A 16,116-nucleotide genomic window follows, 5' to 3' on the forward strand; every position below is an offset into this window, starting at 1 on the left:
TTGAGTCCAATTGTGAGTTAAGTGAGTTTGCCCCATTTTGTGACCTTTCTTGCCACAGTTATTAAGTGAATCACTGCAGTTGATAAGTTAGTAAACCAACTGTTAAGTAAATCTGGCTTCCCCATTGACTTTGCTTGTGAGAAGGTCACAAAAGATTATCACATGACCTTGGGATACAGCAACGCTCATAAATATGAATCAATTGTCAACCATCTGAATTTTGATCATATGACCATTGGGATGCTGCAAAGTCATAACTGTGAAAAGTGGTCATATGTCACATTTTTCAGTGCTGCTGTAACTTTGAATAGTTACTAATCTAACTGTTGTCAAGGTTACCTGTATATGTGCTATGTTTGAGTCAATCAGGAGAAAGTGACATACCATGCAAATGAAACATTTATCATCCAAACTCTGAAATTATTTGAAATGATCATTCTTACCTGTAACAAGCTGTTCCATAAGGACATTCAGGCCTATCATCATCAACCTGAGTTAAAGCATCTAAGTCTTGATAATCACTATCACCAGGGTGACTAAACTGCTGGAAATGTATAGGATTCTTCCTGTGAAATTTAAAAATACTAGATCAATTATCAAGACGCATTTCAAATGTATGCTGCTGGGAGAAATATACCATATTAATTCAGTTTAACTAATGTGAATGACAGTAAAACAATAAAAAACAGAAGGAGTATATATTACTAAAATATTTCAATTAAAATCAAAGGAAGCAAGTAGTTCTTTTGGAAACCTACCCTAACTGGGTTGGCCAAATAGGACTATTTGCCAGGATCGGGGAATTTCACAGAACATAGGTAACTGTCTATATATATATACCTACCTACCTACCTACCTACCTACCTATATATGTATACCAGATGAACACTATACAGAAGCCTGATGATGGCAGATGAGATTCTGCCGAAACGCTACAACTTTAAAAGCACAACTACAATGACGTGGGAAAATACCCGAACAAAGCTGAATGCCATAGATAGATAGATAGATAGATAGATAGATAGATAGATAGATAGATAGATAGATAGATAGATATAGATAGATACACACACACACACACACACACACACACACACATACACACAAAGCTTATGTTAGATAAGCATGAAACAGTTCAAACTGAAAAGGCTGAATTTTTTTTACAGAATTATAAAGCTCTGTATTGTATTATCTCTTTCTATTTCTATTTCTAGCACACATCTGGCCATGCTAGTCCTGGTGAACACACGAAGAATAGCAATATCCAATAGTGGATTTGCTATATTTACCTACTGCATTAGAGATCAAATGTGCTCAAAACACAGAAGCATCCGTCAAGACATATACTTTTACCACAAGAATGTGGTGCTGGCTACCATTTTGGCTGGCTTCAAAAAAAAGATTGAACCAATTTCAAGGAAGTTGTGAGGATCAATGGCTATTAGCCTTGATGGCAATGTGACTGCCTCTGAGGGCCACCTGCTGGGAGACAAGTAGGCTTTCTTGGGCAGTTGGCTGACCACTGAGAGAACCAACTGCTGGACAAGATGGAACAGGACTCTAATTTAACAGGATATTATTTATGTTCATCTACTGTTACATGGTATTACAAGCATGCATATAGATTGCAAAGCATACCCAATCGTACTTGTAACATACCATGTAAGAATCACATATGGAAACAAAGTGCCTCATATGACAGGAAAAACTTAAAAAATATGAAAACACAATCTGATATTATGCACTTCTCTTAGCACCTGATTTTGCTCAAGAGTCAATAGTTAATTGTCAAATGACTAACTTCTAATTGCTTCAATCTACTTTTGGTGTGCAAAGAGAAACTATTATTCTCTTAAGAGGCATTCTGCCTTTTTCTTCTCCCTACCATTTATTATAAAAGAATGAGAATCAACTTCGCCTGGGGAGAAGTGTTTTTATAGCATTCACAAACAGAAGCCTTAAGATGCAACCATGTATGATTAAATACTCTTATTTTTAATTATTGTTACAAAGAGACAAACTGCTTTGACAGAAAACTCAAAACAAACCTCTTATGCAACTAACTGTAGTACCCATAAACAAATACTAGCAACAGCCATACACATTTCCATAGAAGTTATTTAAAAGTGCAGAGACCTCTTTCAGAGCAATAAATATAAGATAGCTCCAGTGGTGTAAATTATTTTGACAGATGTATTAAATCAAATAAAATGGCTGCAATAATAATTTGATACATTCCATTTCTCTTATAAACTTTCAATATGCAAGTAGTTCTTGACTTAACGCACACTTGGGAATGGAACTTTGATCACTAATGCAAATTTCTGATGCAGTTGTTAAGTGAATCATCACATGACCTTGACAAACTTTACAACCTTTTTTGCCACTGTCATTAAGTGAATCCAATTTCCCCCATTCACTTTGCTTGTTGGAAGCCAGCTGGGAAGGCTGCAGAGCAATCACACATACTAGGATGTTATGACTGTCATAAATACATCCCAGTGCCCAAAGGGTAATCAGATGATTGCAGGGACATTGCAATAGTCCTAAAAAAAAGGACTGATCTTAAATCATGTTTTTCAGAACTATTATTGATAATTAATAGCAGCACTGAAAAACATGATTTAAAACTGCTAAATGAATGTTCTTAAGTTGAGGATTACCTGTATAGATAGTTCTTCCCTATATGTTTCTTTATATAAGAAACTCAATCCATTTAGATGAAAATAAGTAGAAAACCATCATATTTCAATATTTTCTTTCGCCTACCATTTCTTCCAGTCTAAGCTTCTGGAGCAGAGGTAAGTTTGTGCATACTATATGAACAGATTGCACTCTCGTATCATTTATAATATAGGTTCTTAAAAATTCCTGAACATTATTTTGTCTGAACGTTGACATTCATTTCCAATATTACTACAGTTTGGATAAATTATAACAGCTAAAATCACCTGGCACATGTCATTTAATTCATAATACCGAGTAAGCTGTACATCGCAATATTTCAATTTTTAGATACACAGTATTCTGAGGAAAAGATCTTGAAATTACATATTAAAAGAACATTGACTGGCAATATCTACAAGCCAGAGCTAACAAAACTTGCTCCCCACTGATCTTCAGCCAATTTAATAATTACGGACTGAGGATGGCTTCCTATTTTTACACTCTAACCATTCCCAAGTATAGAAGAGCTCTCTCCCTAGCTCACTTTAATGTCTTGCCCTCAGCACTACTGGATAGGCGATTTAAGAGGCTCCCGATTAACGAGCGGCTATGCCCCTGTGACAGAGCTGAGGTTGAAACTGTGGAGCATGTCCTTTTATATTGCCCTATGTATAACGCAGGCAGATCTAAGTTTCTGTCCTTGAAACAGACCCTTCCAGACCCAATGTTAGTGATTTGTTCTTACATTGTCTAGGGGATGGCTCCTTATACATCACTTCTCAGGTTTCCAATTTTTTTTAAGAGCTGTAACCATGAGAGGAGAACGCTGTAATTCCCCTTAGTCAAGTTTTTGGTGACCAATTATTCATGACTAATTTTCCCATGTTGTTCTTTTGTTGTACTTGTGTTTTGGTCTGTGACCACAAATAAAGAAGTATTATTATTATTATTATTATTATTATTATTATTATTATTATTATTATTATTATTATAGAACTTAAATATCTGTTTTAAAAATGTGAGGTGAACAGCATTACTCAACAGAAACAAATGGAAGCATGCCGAACTCCCATGCTGTACGATTGTTAGTGCCTTATAGGAGCCCTGGTGGCACAATGGTTACAGTGTAGTATATGCCCACAGCCAGAAGTTGAATCCTGACCGGCTCGAAGTTGACTCATCCTCCCATCTTTCCAAGATTGATAAAATAAGGGCTGAGATTGTTGGAGGCAATATGCTGACATTTGTGAACCACTCAGAGAGCACTCTGGACCAATAAATAAGTCTAAATGCTATACAGTTATTTTTGCACTAACTCAGCAAAGTATTTAACAGAAGCAAAATACAGTCTGTTAACAGCTTAGATTTTAAATATAAATAAAATAAAAAGAACCCCGCTGTCCACAGATTATATGGCTATGCACCAGTAAATTGCCATTTAGAAGTTTAACAACTTGATTTTACCTGTAGCAGCTTTTCCCATACTGGCAAGCAGTCCTCTGGGGTTTGTTTATGTGAGAACTCTGTTGCATCTCTTGACTTTCCATTATATTTGACGTATCTATTCCAACAGCCTGGTTCAGAGTAGTCTCTTGAATATCACCCTGATCGAGTAATGATTGTGATGGCTTCTCCTTATAAATCTGCCTGGGTTTAGAGTTAATATTCTCCAATTTGTTTTCTTTTGTATTTGTTGAATGTACTTGAGCAGGCTGAGATGCTTGTCCATCTGACTTGAGGTCCAGGTCTAGCTCTTCATCATCCAGCTGATTGTTAAATTGCTCAAACGAACTTTCAGCTTTCTGAGATATTTTTTTATTTCCATTCTTTGGCATCTTCTTCGCAACATCTTTAGTAAATAACCCCTATATCATGTGGAAATTGGTATGAAATTGTTCATGAAACAGATTATAATTTACTGTTATTTATGTGAAAATAGTTTAACTAAGATAGATTAATTAATCATGACATAATAAAATTAGACAGGTCTCTGCTTCATGGATTTTATGTACACAAAGAAAAACAATTATGAGGACAATGAATGCTAGAGAATAAAGGATAACAATATTAAGGGAAAATGTAGGAATTAAAAGAAAGTTGAAAATTAGCAAACACCCTCCCCCGCAAAAACAAGATGGTAAAATCATAAACCTGAGCAAAATAGTGTGAATTATGAGAAAGGAGACTGATTTTGACAGTAAGATCTGGAAACTGAGATTAAAAAATGAATTTGGATAGAAGAGAGTAGTCACAACCAGAATTTAGTTCAAGGAACAAACAGAAAAGGGAAGTCATTGGAGTGCCTAATTAGCAATACGCAAAAATAATTTCAAGAATAATTCCCACTAGCTAACAAAAGTTTGGACATTTAAAGTTCCAATATCGGCCATACATGTTTCTAATATGTGCTGAAAAATACACAACCCAAAGTGCGCCCTCGTGACTAGATAGTATTAAGAACTGAAAATGTGGCAATCCTTAAATGAGGACTCTCTTATCTGCACTGCAGAACTATTAAAATTAATGTGGACTTGCCACTTTGAGGGAAATGTGGTTCTCAAATTCCCTTCTCAACTGAGATGCTTTTCTTGGATCCAGTTACCAAAAAGATATGACCAAAATGGCACCATTTGGATATAAATCTTATTAAGGGTACTATATTTTATAGACTTCATGACACTATTTTAACCTTAAATTATCAAAGCAATAATAACAAAAATTACCTGGCCACTCAGACATATGTCTGCATCATAGAGCCATGAGAACTATGACATTTGGACAGAACAGAATAGAATCTGGAAGGGACCTTGGAGGTCTTCTAGTCCAGCCCCCTGCTCAAGCAGGAGAACCTATACAGTATCAGACAAGTGACTATCCAGTCTCTTAAAACCTCAAGTGATAAGAGCACCCATGATTTCTGAAGGCAAATTGTTCCACTGATTAATTGTCTTTACTGTTAAGAAGTTTCTCCTTAATTCCATGCTTCTCTCTTTGATCAGTATCCAACCATTATTTCTTGTCTTGCCCTCTGGTGCTTTAGATAATTTGACCCCTTCTTCTTTGTGGCAGCCCCTGAAATACTGAAATACTTCTTTCATGTCACCCCCTAATTCTTCTTTTCTTTAGACTTAACCAGACCCAAAATCTGCAGTCATTTTTCATATGGTTTAATCTCCAGGCCTTTGATCATCTTAGTTGCCCTTTTCTGAACTTTTTCCACAGTCTTAACATCTTTTCTGTAGTATGGTGACCAATATTGGTTGCAGTATTCAAGTGTGGTCTTACTAGGGTAAAGTGCACTAATACTTCATGTGATCGTGAGTCTATGCCTCTGTTTATACAACCCAGGATTGTATTAGCTTTTTAGGCGGCGGCTGCATACTACTGGTTCATATTCAAATGATCATCCACTAGGATTCCAAGGTTCCTCTCACAGTTACTGTTTTTGAGCCAGGTCTCGCCTAATCTGTACCTTTGATTTTTCCTGCCTAAAAGTAAGTCAAATGTAAGTCAAAAAGTAATTGACTAGCATTCTTGTAACTCTCAGCTTCACTAAGGACTAGTATTTGCAAGAATATAATGACCAGTTATATGAAATGAAATGGGATGCTATTCTCAGTGATACTAGGGCAATGGTCCATCAGCCCTTTTCACTAATCCTTTCCGTTGAGATTACTAGCATTAGAACAAAAAAACAGAGTCTGCTTGTATCTAAACGTATCTCATTTTTGACTTTTCTAATAGCATGAAAAGCAATCAGTGACTTCATGAGAAAAAAAAACTAGCACAAAACATCAGATGGAAGAAAATAGAAACATGCTTGAAATAAATGAATTGGCTATTATATGCTTCGGAAATAGAAAACAAGATGAACCATTTGGACTGCAGCAAACCACCCTCTTGGTCCTGATATTTGATAGCTTCTTTACTGATAAGGTTCTTCCTTATAAGTATTATGCATTTCCATGAACAAAATAGCAAAACCCAGTATATTAATAATATGAAGCATTAATTGAAAAAATAGAAAGGAATACCTCTTTTTGAAGGACAGGATCTTCACTTTCAAGAATTTTCTGCTTTTTACTTATACCTGGATTTACTTCTTCATTGCTACCTATTTTGAATTTTAAAAAATAAAATAAACTCTGTTGAACAGAACAATTTTATAATCTAAGCTATAAAAAACTGCACGTATTAGAAAGATTTCATATTGTCTTGTTTTAAAAATAGTAAATTACAATGTATCAAAATTCTGTTTAAGACCAATTCTAATGATTTGTAAAATACTGTGCAAAACTGAATATTTCTAATATGAGATGAAATGTAATGTAATGCTTCTCAGTCTGCACAAAACAATGTTTTGTCGAAGAATCCAAAAATCAATGTGTAATATAGGTGATATAACTATTACATATATAGAGACATATAACTATAACTATGTGTATATATTGGTGTGTGTGTGTGTGTGTGTGCGTGTGTAAACATGCACACATATATACACATAATATAGTTATATGTCTATATGTATGTAATAGCTATATGTATAACAATATGTATATGTTACAGATCAGTGTATCTCATGCTGACTAGGGAATTCTGAGAATTAAAAAGTCCACATATTTTAAAATTGTTGAGGTAGAGAAATACTGTTATAGGTATACTCCACCAATATTTACATGTATTAAAAAAGCATTCATCATTGTAACAGATACAATTTTCAGCAGTATGTCTATAGTTACTCAAAGAGCATGTTTGAATGAATAAATTACACTTTACTGTACCATAATGACAAACTTCTCCCGGTCTTCTTCATAAAGTCAGAGATTTATTTCTTTAAAAAAATTATTACTGACTAGTGCATACTAATTTTAACTCTTTATTACAAATGTTCAGAACCATTCTCCTTGGTTTATAATAAAAGCTAAAAAATGTGGAAAGTATACTGGCGCCATTCAAAGCAAAAAAAGTGCAGTTTTAGTTTTGGATTATCACCTGTCTGATTACCACCTCATTACTTACTTACTTACTTATTTATTTAATTTATATTGCCAACTATTCGCCCATGGCGACTCGAGGCGGTTTACACAATGTAAAATCATATTTAAAACAAAACAATAAAAATAATAAAAACTAACAAAAAGAATCAAATAAATTAGTAAAGTACAATAGAACAAAATTTGGGAAAACAAAAAAAATTAGAAATCTAGTTAGTTGGTCCTATATTTGTAAGCAACAATGTTTTATAATCAACATAGTACAAAATCCTGATTATGCTGGTCTTATCTGACCTCAGTGGAGTAACTTCACTACATATCTCAATTCTGTTGTTGACACAGTGTCTAATCTCAAGCAAAAGTAAATGAAATTCTATTATTCCAAACTCCAAAAGGAGAATTTAGGAAAGACAACTGCTATGATGTCTTCCATAGCAAATATGTCTCTACACTTACCATTTTTAGAGGCTGAAGTTGACTGAGTTGAAACCATTAGATCTGCTGGCACCATCCATTCTGGAAGCTGTCTTTTTCGCTGAGCAGGCCTCAACTCTTCTTTTTTTGGAACAGTAAACTTCAAAAAAAGGAATTATATTATTATATATTTTGCACAGAGGTTAAAAAAGAAAAATGCACATGAGATCAATGGCTATCTTTTTCCATAATTGCCATAATATTGTTACAATATACCTTATAGTCCTATATTTATGCAACTGTATCATGCCCTAGTCAACTCATGTATGGATGTTCTGAAAGTCCCTGAAAACCTAACTGTTTTCCCTGGCCCTGAAGTACAGATAATCCTTGACTCACAATCAGTTGCTTAACAACCATTCATAGTTATGATGACTCAAATAAAGTTATTTACAATCCATCCTTGAAATTACGATTGCTGCATCACTCCCACAATCATATGATAGCAAGTCAAGTATTTTGCAGCTGCCTGACATTTATTAGTTGCAGCATCACATAGTCATGTGATCATGTTTTGTGCAGTTTTGCCATGGACATTAAGCAAAACATTTGCTAAATGACCATGGTAACTCAATGACCATTGTACAAATAGTTATAAAACTGAGTCTGGTTATGTGATGACTCGATTTATGACTATAACGGCTTACAATCAAAATTCAATTGTGATCATAAATTGAGGGCTACTGGTTATTGTTGTTGTTTGATTTGGTTTCTGTTCTCTTCTAGATGACTGTGATCTGTTACTCTGTTTTTACTGAGTATTGTTCTTTATTCAGAGTAGGCAACCTACCAAGAGTCGTTTTTTTTGTATCCTGCCTTTCTTATTTTTACAAGTAACACATCTAAAAGTGTGGTGAACTTATTTATTACACCATCCTCTTCCTGTTTTCTTCACAACAATCACCCTGCAAGTTGAGCTGGACTGTGACTAGCCCAAAGTCATCCAGCTAGCTTTCATGATTATGGTGGGACTTTTGAATTCATAGTCTCCCACTTTCTAGCCTGGAGCCTTAACCCCTAGACCAAACTGGCTCTCGGAAGGGGAAGGGAGGGGAGAGGAGAAAATATCCCTTGTTAGACATTTCATAAGGGCCTCTGTGGTGCAGTGGTTAGAGTGCAGTACTGCAAACTACTTCTGCAGCCAGCTGCCTACAATTTGGCAGTTCAAATCCCACCAGGCTCAAGGTTGACTCAGCCTTCCATCCTTCCATTGTTGGGGGCAATAGGCTGACTCTGTAAACTGCTTAGAGAGGGCTGTAAAGCACTATAAAGCGGTGTATAAGTCTAAGTGCTATTGCTATTGCTATTTCATAAGTGCATGCCGTAACTCTGTTAAGAACAAAGTTCTCCTCTCTTAATACCATACTGCTCCCTATCCATGTTGCTTTTATACTCCAGCCCCAATAAAGACTTCTAAAAAATCCCAGCAAGTTCAACAAAGACTATTCCATTCACAGTAAAGAGATATACTTTCAACCTAACTCCTTCACTGGTAATCACACTCTTTATATGACAGAAATAACTTCATCCAAAACACTTCTCTTAAGATGCCACCCATGATCACAAGATTTAAACTAGTAATCCAGACAGAATTCACATTCATTTGTCTGGATTTGAATCTATATCACGTAAAGGCATAGGATGACAGGCCAAAGCAAGTCATGCCTGATAGTAGATCGAGATCTACATTTTAACCGAGGGGTCCCCAACCTTTCCGGCTTGACAGCCCAGCCAGGAGGGGGGAGTGGGAATGGTTCTGTGCGAGTGGCAGGCACAAATGGAGCTTTGCATGCAAGCACCTGCTGCTCCCGCAAGTGGAGCTGCACACGTGTATTCACCTGCCACTCACATGGCCTGGTTCCGAATCGGCCAAAGCCGAGTAGTGGGCTGCGGTCCGGGAATTGGGGATCCCTGGTTTACTCTACTGGCCTAGCCCTGCCACAACAGCCTCTCTGACAATAGATTTTCTATATATTTCTATATTTCTTATTATATGTGAAAAGCATCTTCATCTTAAAATTCATTTAGCTTTTCTATTAATAAAATTGCAGTACACCAAAATTGAAAATTACCTTCTCTGGAATTTCGTTTGTTTTTTCCATAACTGAATGTACTTCCGGAAGTTGTTTTTTGCTAGAAGGGATTGTTGATTTTTCTGAAACCTGACTGTGAGATCTTATAGTAGACTGCAGAGTTGTGGGATTTGATCTGGAAGGTCTTCTACACCGAAATTATCATTTTCCCTATTGCATAAAATAAACCTCTCAATGGCAGTGGATTGACACAAATTGCTACACATTACTTAGTAGAAGAAATGAATAATTTAAAATATAAAATTCCACCCAAATTTATGATTTGAGACTCAAATTATTTCAGTGGAATTATTTTTATTGTTTCTTATTGTTGCTGCAGTTGTTCTGTTTTAACCCTTTTTATTTTGCGCCTTCAGGCCAATTTTTGGATCTGGTGACTAGTCCCTACAATATTATTTGCAAGATTTCGGAAGGGGTTTGCCATTGCCTCCATTTAAGGCTGGGAAAAAATGGCAGCCCTAACTCACCAACATAGATTGGAGAAATAAACAAATTCAATCATTTTACCAGACATCAGGGCAGTCCTGGATGCATCCTAAAACATTTAAATATTTGACACAGCCTAATTTCAGTACCTACAGCATATTCCATTCTACTTTTTAAACAATAGATGAATGCAAACCCATGTATTAAACATTATGATGCCACCAAGTGGAACTGAAGGAAGGCATTTTTTGTGTGTGCCTAATTTTTTTTTTGAAGTTGCCCAAAATTGATGATATCCTAATATGAATTATGGGAAAATGTGCATTAAACATATGTGCAAATCTTTCAATATAAGTGTCTTGGAATCAAAACAGCATCTACAAGAAGCTTTTTTTCTTTACTCTTAAAAGAACTGTATCTTTTTCCAGTCTAGTTTGTTGCATGGAAAGCTGATCCCATTGTTGCTGTTCAACAAAGTGGTTCTCCATGCATAGAAGGACAGCTGGAAGTTGCTTCATAGCAGCTATGGAAGCCAGGAAATTATAACAATGGAGGATTTGCTTCATATTTGCTCCTGCCTGTTCCAAAGAACACCTTTTAAAGAATTTGTACAATACAATGTAATGAATCTATATGCTATATAAACTTCTGGTAGTTTTCCCATGATAATAGGCATGGTACACAAGTGCTACAATATCTTTTTTTTTTTTAAGTACAAAACAAATACAAATAGACAGGAGAAAAATAAGTAAAAATGGGGAAAAGAAGGAAGAGACAGAACTCTGCAGCAGAGTGTTTATCCCAGCCTTTGAAGCAGAAGAAAATAGAAGATTATATTGCAAACAGACAGTCTGTTCCAGTGAGTAACTCATTCACAGGCACCTTGTCAGACAAACTTAATTTATGTGATTCATTAGAAAGGGACTTACAAACCGAACTGGTGTGTAGAGCTGTCCTCCTCCCTCTCGGAGGGTGGCTCCTGTTCTTGGAGCCCAGCAACAGCCTTCTTTGCGCAGGGGGGAGATGTAACAAATTTAAAGAAGGAAAATGTGACAGACTTCCTCTCTAGACGATGTTTGCTTACAGCTCAAACTGTAAACTCAATATATGGTCTTTTGTCAATTGTCATAAATAAGGTCGATTTGCCTGAAAGAATCTTTTGCAACGTTTGTTAGGAGCCACTCAAATACTATAGAAGGACTTGGGAGGATAACCATGGATAGATATGGAACGGCTAACTCAGAAAATGAAACTAGTGAAGGACCTCGTTTTCCTCCCCAAAATTTGAACACACATAGAGAAAACACTCAATCAGGTATAGGCCTAAGAGATGACCAACACTACAGTCTGCAAACTAATCAGGTTGGTTACCTTGCAAATTTAAGACAAGAGAGTAAATAGAGGGTGTTGGAGGAATAGAAAAGCTATTAGGCTGTCCCTGAGCCAGCTGCTCCATTGTAAGCTCACTCTGATAGATTTACTCCATGCAGAGTGGCTGCCAGCAAGAATGCAATGTATGAGAATTCTCCTATCCTTCAAGCAATCCACAATACCCTCCCATGCTTTTCCGAATGAAGCTCTTTCTGAGCACCTTGTCAATATTTCCAATAAGGGTTTTTTGCACAGAAAAAGTATACCTGCTCCTGAAACAGCATCACCAAGTGGGAACTGTTGCTTTAAATCTAGGTTGCTTTTTAATTGTTTTCTATCTTTTTCTTTCTATTTTCTTCTTCCTTTCTTCTTTTCTTTTTCTCTCTTACATTTATGTGTGTGTGGTTGGTCTGTTTTAATTGTAAAATCAATAAAAATTTATTTTAAAAAAATCTAGGTTGCAACAGTTCTCACATTGCTAAACCTGAGGCTGCTGCAACTGAACTGACCCCAAGAAGGCAAAAAAGCAATATACAAACTGTGTTACCCACAGCTGTAGGAACTGCTGAGGATGTCCCAGAGGAAACATTGATTGACTTATTCAGTGCATTGTCAGAACCTGAGCAAGTTAACATCATTCAAAGATTGGATGACCTAAAAGAGGCATTGACAACAACTCGATCTACAACAAAGCCTCTATTTAATTTGGCTCCACTAACCACACAATCTTGTGACAATGTATTTAATCAACAAACTGCCTCTACCTTAACAGTAAAAGAAGGTACTGTCACACAGGCTGACTGGGGGGTAACTGCACTGACTGACCCAACCTCTGAGAAACAACTGAAAGACAAAGAGCTTCATCACACAGTGCCCCCTAAGCTGACAATCACTAAGGAGATAACCCAGCTTCCATCTTCAAATAATTTAGAAGCTCCCATAACAGCTTTCCACAAGATGAATCCTCAGTTATGCCACTCCATAAATGGACATAAATCTACATTTATAGATTTAAACCAGAGTACCTGCCCACTGGGGGAAAAAAATCATTCTTGGAGCAAGAGCAAAGGCATACTGGCAACTGAGATACAGAGGAGCAACAAGTTCTGCAACCCATGAGGAGAAATATTGAACCTCACAACAATTGTGTTTATAGGGGAAGCTTAGATGATATTGATCTGGCTCCAATGTCAAATTGACATCTTTACCATCCAGCCAATTAACCAAGCCAGATCATCTTGCTTCTGAGAACCCCATACAGTTGGTGACCTGGAATATAGCGGTCTGGAAAGGGACAGATGATAGTGGACTAATGAACTTTTTCTCTAGATTTGACGTAATAGCCCTTCAAGAAACTTGGCAAACCGAAGTGGACGAACCAGTACAACTGCCAGGCTTTCAGGGATGGGCCTCCCCAGCTCAAAAAACAAAGGGAGACCCTCTAGTGGACTATGCATTCTTATAAAGCAAGAGGCAGGGAGAGAAATTATATAACGAAGATAAATATCCGTACTTTCTGGCTGTTAAATTTGAATATGACCAGTTTGAGTTAATATTGGTAAATGTATATATTCCCCCAAGCACATCCCAGCATTATAATTCCGAATATTGGATGTGCTTGGAAGTTATCCTAGAAGATATAGCAATACTGTATCCTCAGTCAATAGTGGTTTTATTAAGAGATCTGAATGCTAGACTGGGTCCCTCTTTGTATGAGCTTGCCCAGAAGAAGGGAATCCCAGGGGAGTTCTTTGAAAACCATCCTCAGTGGCTCTCGTGAGATTGTAAAAGTAATGCCGCTGGTTTGCTCCTAGTCTCCTTAATTATTGGGTAATCTCCAAATTTTGGGAGATAAGGATAAGAATTACATATACCCTTATACACACCACTCAACTAATTCATGGATCTCTTTTGTGTGTCTGGAGATAAGGTTGACCTCTTTTCGGAGGTCACAGTACACCTTAGCGACAACAGTGACATCAGCCTATAAGTGTGACATTGCGAGGCCGCTCAGATTTAAGACCATATAACATGGCTGACAGATAGCTTACTAAAAAGGTAGAAGTGACCCAAAATAAAAGGTTAATTTGGGCTAAGGATGATACTAAGGCAATATTAGAATGCCTTAAAACAGAGAATGCTATTAAGTGGGCTAGAACAATCCAGTCATCTACTACTGACTGGATGTCAGCCTACAATGCATTCTCCAATCTTTGTAACATACTGAAGAAACATCTAACAACTAAACCTGCTACAAAAAGAGCCCAAGTGGGTAGACCTCACTGGTTTGATTCGGATTGCCAGCGACTGAAAAAGAAATTGAAGGCAGCCATAAGGCTTGCCCAGAGGAACCCTACTGCCTATATACAAGCTAAGATGTTGCACACAAGAAGGGAATATAAAAAAACTATAACATTAAAGAAAAAAAGATTTGCCATTTCAATCTGGTCAGAACTTGAGTTGGCTGCCAGAAGCCATAACTCAGTATTATTTTGGCATTCTGTAGCAGGTATCCTGAAGGAACGGAGATTTGCATTTGACAAACCAATCTCTGCTGAGGATTGGGAGAATTATTATCAGTGCTTGTTTGCCTCCACCGAACTAGTAAAGAAATTATCTTTAAATAGTGATTTAATAAACCCTAGAACTTCCCCGCTTGGCCACCAGTCTCAGAAAAGGAGATAAGACTACCCAAATTATGCCTACTAGAGCAAATAAAACTACAATTACAAACCTCCTGGATCATTAAACTAACAAATTTTGTAAGAAACTGTGGTCTTCCTATCTCTTGTGTAACAGAAGAACAATCTAAAAAAAAGAGTTGCCCAAAGAACTGAGGATATAGATGCACAAACTGATACCGCTATCCTTAGTAAGGTAGGTAACTTGAAATGGTTGAGTAAATACCAATGCACTTTCCACATTGCAGCAGCGAATCCACATCTAACAGCCTGGGCATATGCCAAAGCCTCACGTAGGCAAAGGAGTTTTGATATATGCCAAGCCTCATGTAGGCAAAGGAGTCTTCGATACCTGCAAGGCCTCACGTAGGCTGAAAGCAGGTATCAGGAACAAAAGGATGCTGCCCACCTTGGGCTACTGGCTGGACTGCAGGCGCGATTGGTTATTTTGTATCCCTTAAGCACTGTGATTGGGTGCTACAATATATCCACTGAGACCCCAACCCTTTTAACATGTAAAGTAGGCTGAACTCTCTTTTGTGACGTTTTTGTTCAATAAAAGGGCTTCCCTGAGCGCGTGCTCGGGCTGCTCATCCAAGACTGAACCGGCTTGGTGTCTTTCTTGATGCATTGGACTCAATGAGAAGCCCTCCTAATGCGGAACAAAGCCGCATCTGGTGACCCCGACGTGATCTGCTGAAAAGAAGCAGACTCGCCTGCCTTCTACCTCCCATCTCACCCGGCCGGACGAGCCAGTTGCAACCCAGGGACGCCGTCTAGTCACGGATCCTTCCCCAGGAGAAATCCTCCCTTCAGGTGAGTATGGGCGGAAATTCTCTAAAGTGCAGATGGTGCATCTGCAAGAATTAAGGGAATTAACGAAGAGCTCAATTTTGATTCTTAGGAGTCAGGGCAAAAGCTCCTGGCTCCAACTAAAAGGACCTCAGAGCCCTTTTAAAATACATCCACACGCAGTGTCCGGCTTATCCGGAAAAGGGGTCCTTAAAAGTCTCCACATGGCAACGTTTGGGTGACTTTTTCATGATACTCCCAGGGCTCCGCCAAAGATTTTAACCACTTGGAGGGTGGTAATGGAATGTTTGATAGTTCAGAGCTCAGCGCTGACTAACGCTGGCAGCCCCCTTGCAGGAGGTCCCCTCCCTATGCTGCTGAGACCAAAACCAAAGATGCTCTCCCACTGGAAGCCTCTTCCCCACAGCTCCTGAACCCTTGGTTCCTCCTAAATTAAATCCTGTGGGGGATCAGACACCCATGGGAGCAGTTGCACAAGCCATAGCACAGGGGTGCAAGGAGGGCTCTCTTACCCTAGAGGAGCTCTCCTCTGCCCCATAGAATATGTGGGGGATGGAGCTGGGAATGTGCCTAGGCTTGAACCCTTATCCATGAAAT

General features: G+C 37.6%; 1 protein-coding gene across 1 annotated transcript in view; it reads right to left on the reverse strand.

The window, feature by feature from the left end:
- The window catches only part of APLF (aprataxin and PNKP like factor), a 37,644-nt gene that overhangs the window by 11,033 nt on the left and 10,495 nt on the right, over positions 1 to 16,116 (reverse strand). The window contains 6 exon segments of the mRNA XM_087922263.1: positions 444 to 566; positions 4,132 to 4,532; positions 6,702 to 6,781; positions 8,118 to 8,235; positions 10,208 to 10,332; positions 10,335 to 10,378. Coding sequence (XP_087778389.1) covers positions 444 to 566; positions 4,132 to 4,532; positions 6,702 to 6,781; positions 8,118 to 8,235; positions 10,208 to 10,332; positions 10,335 to 10,378 — 891 coding nt within the window.

This window comes from Pseudonaja textilis, chromosome 1 (assembly GCF_049901715.1).
Source record: "Pseudonaja textilis isolate UNSWEBS1 chromosome 1, rPseTex1.2, whole genome shotgun sequence".
Taxonomy (NCBI): Eukaryota; Metazoa; Chordata; class Lepidosauria; order Squamata; family Elapidae; genus Pseudonaja; species Pseudonaja textilis.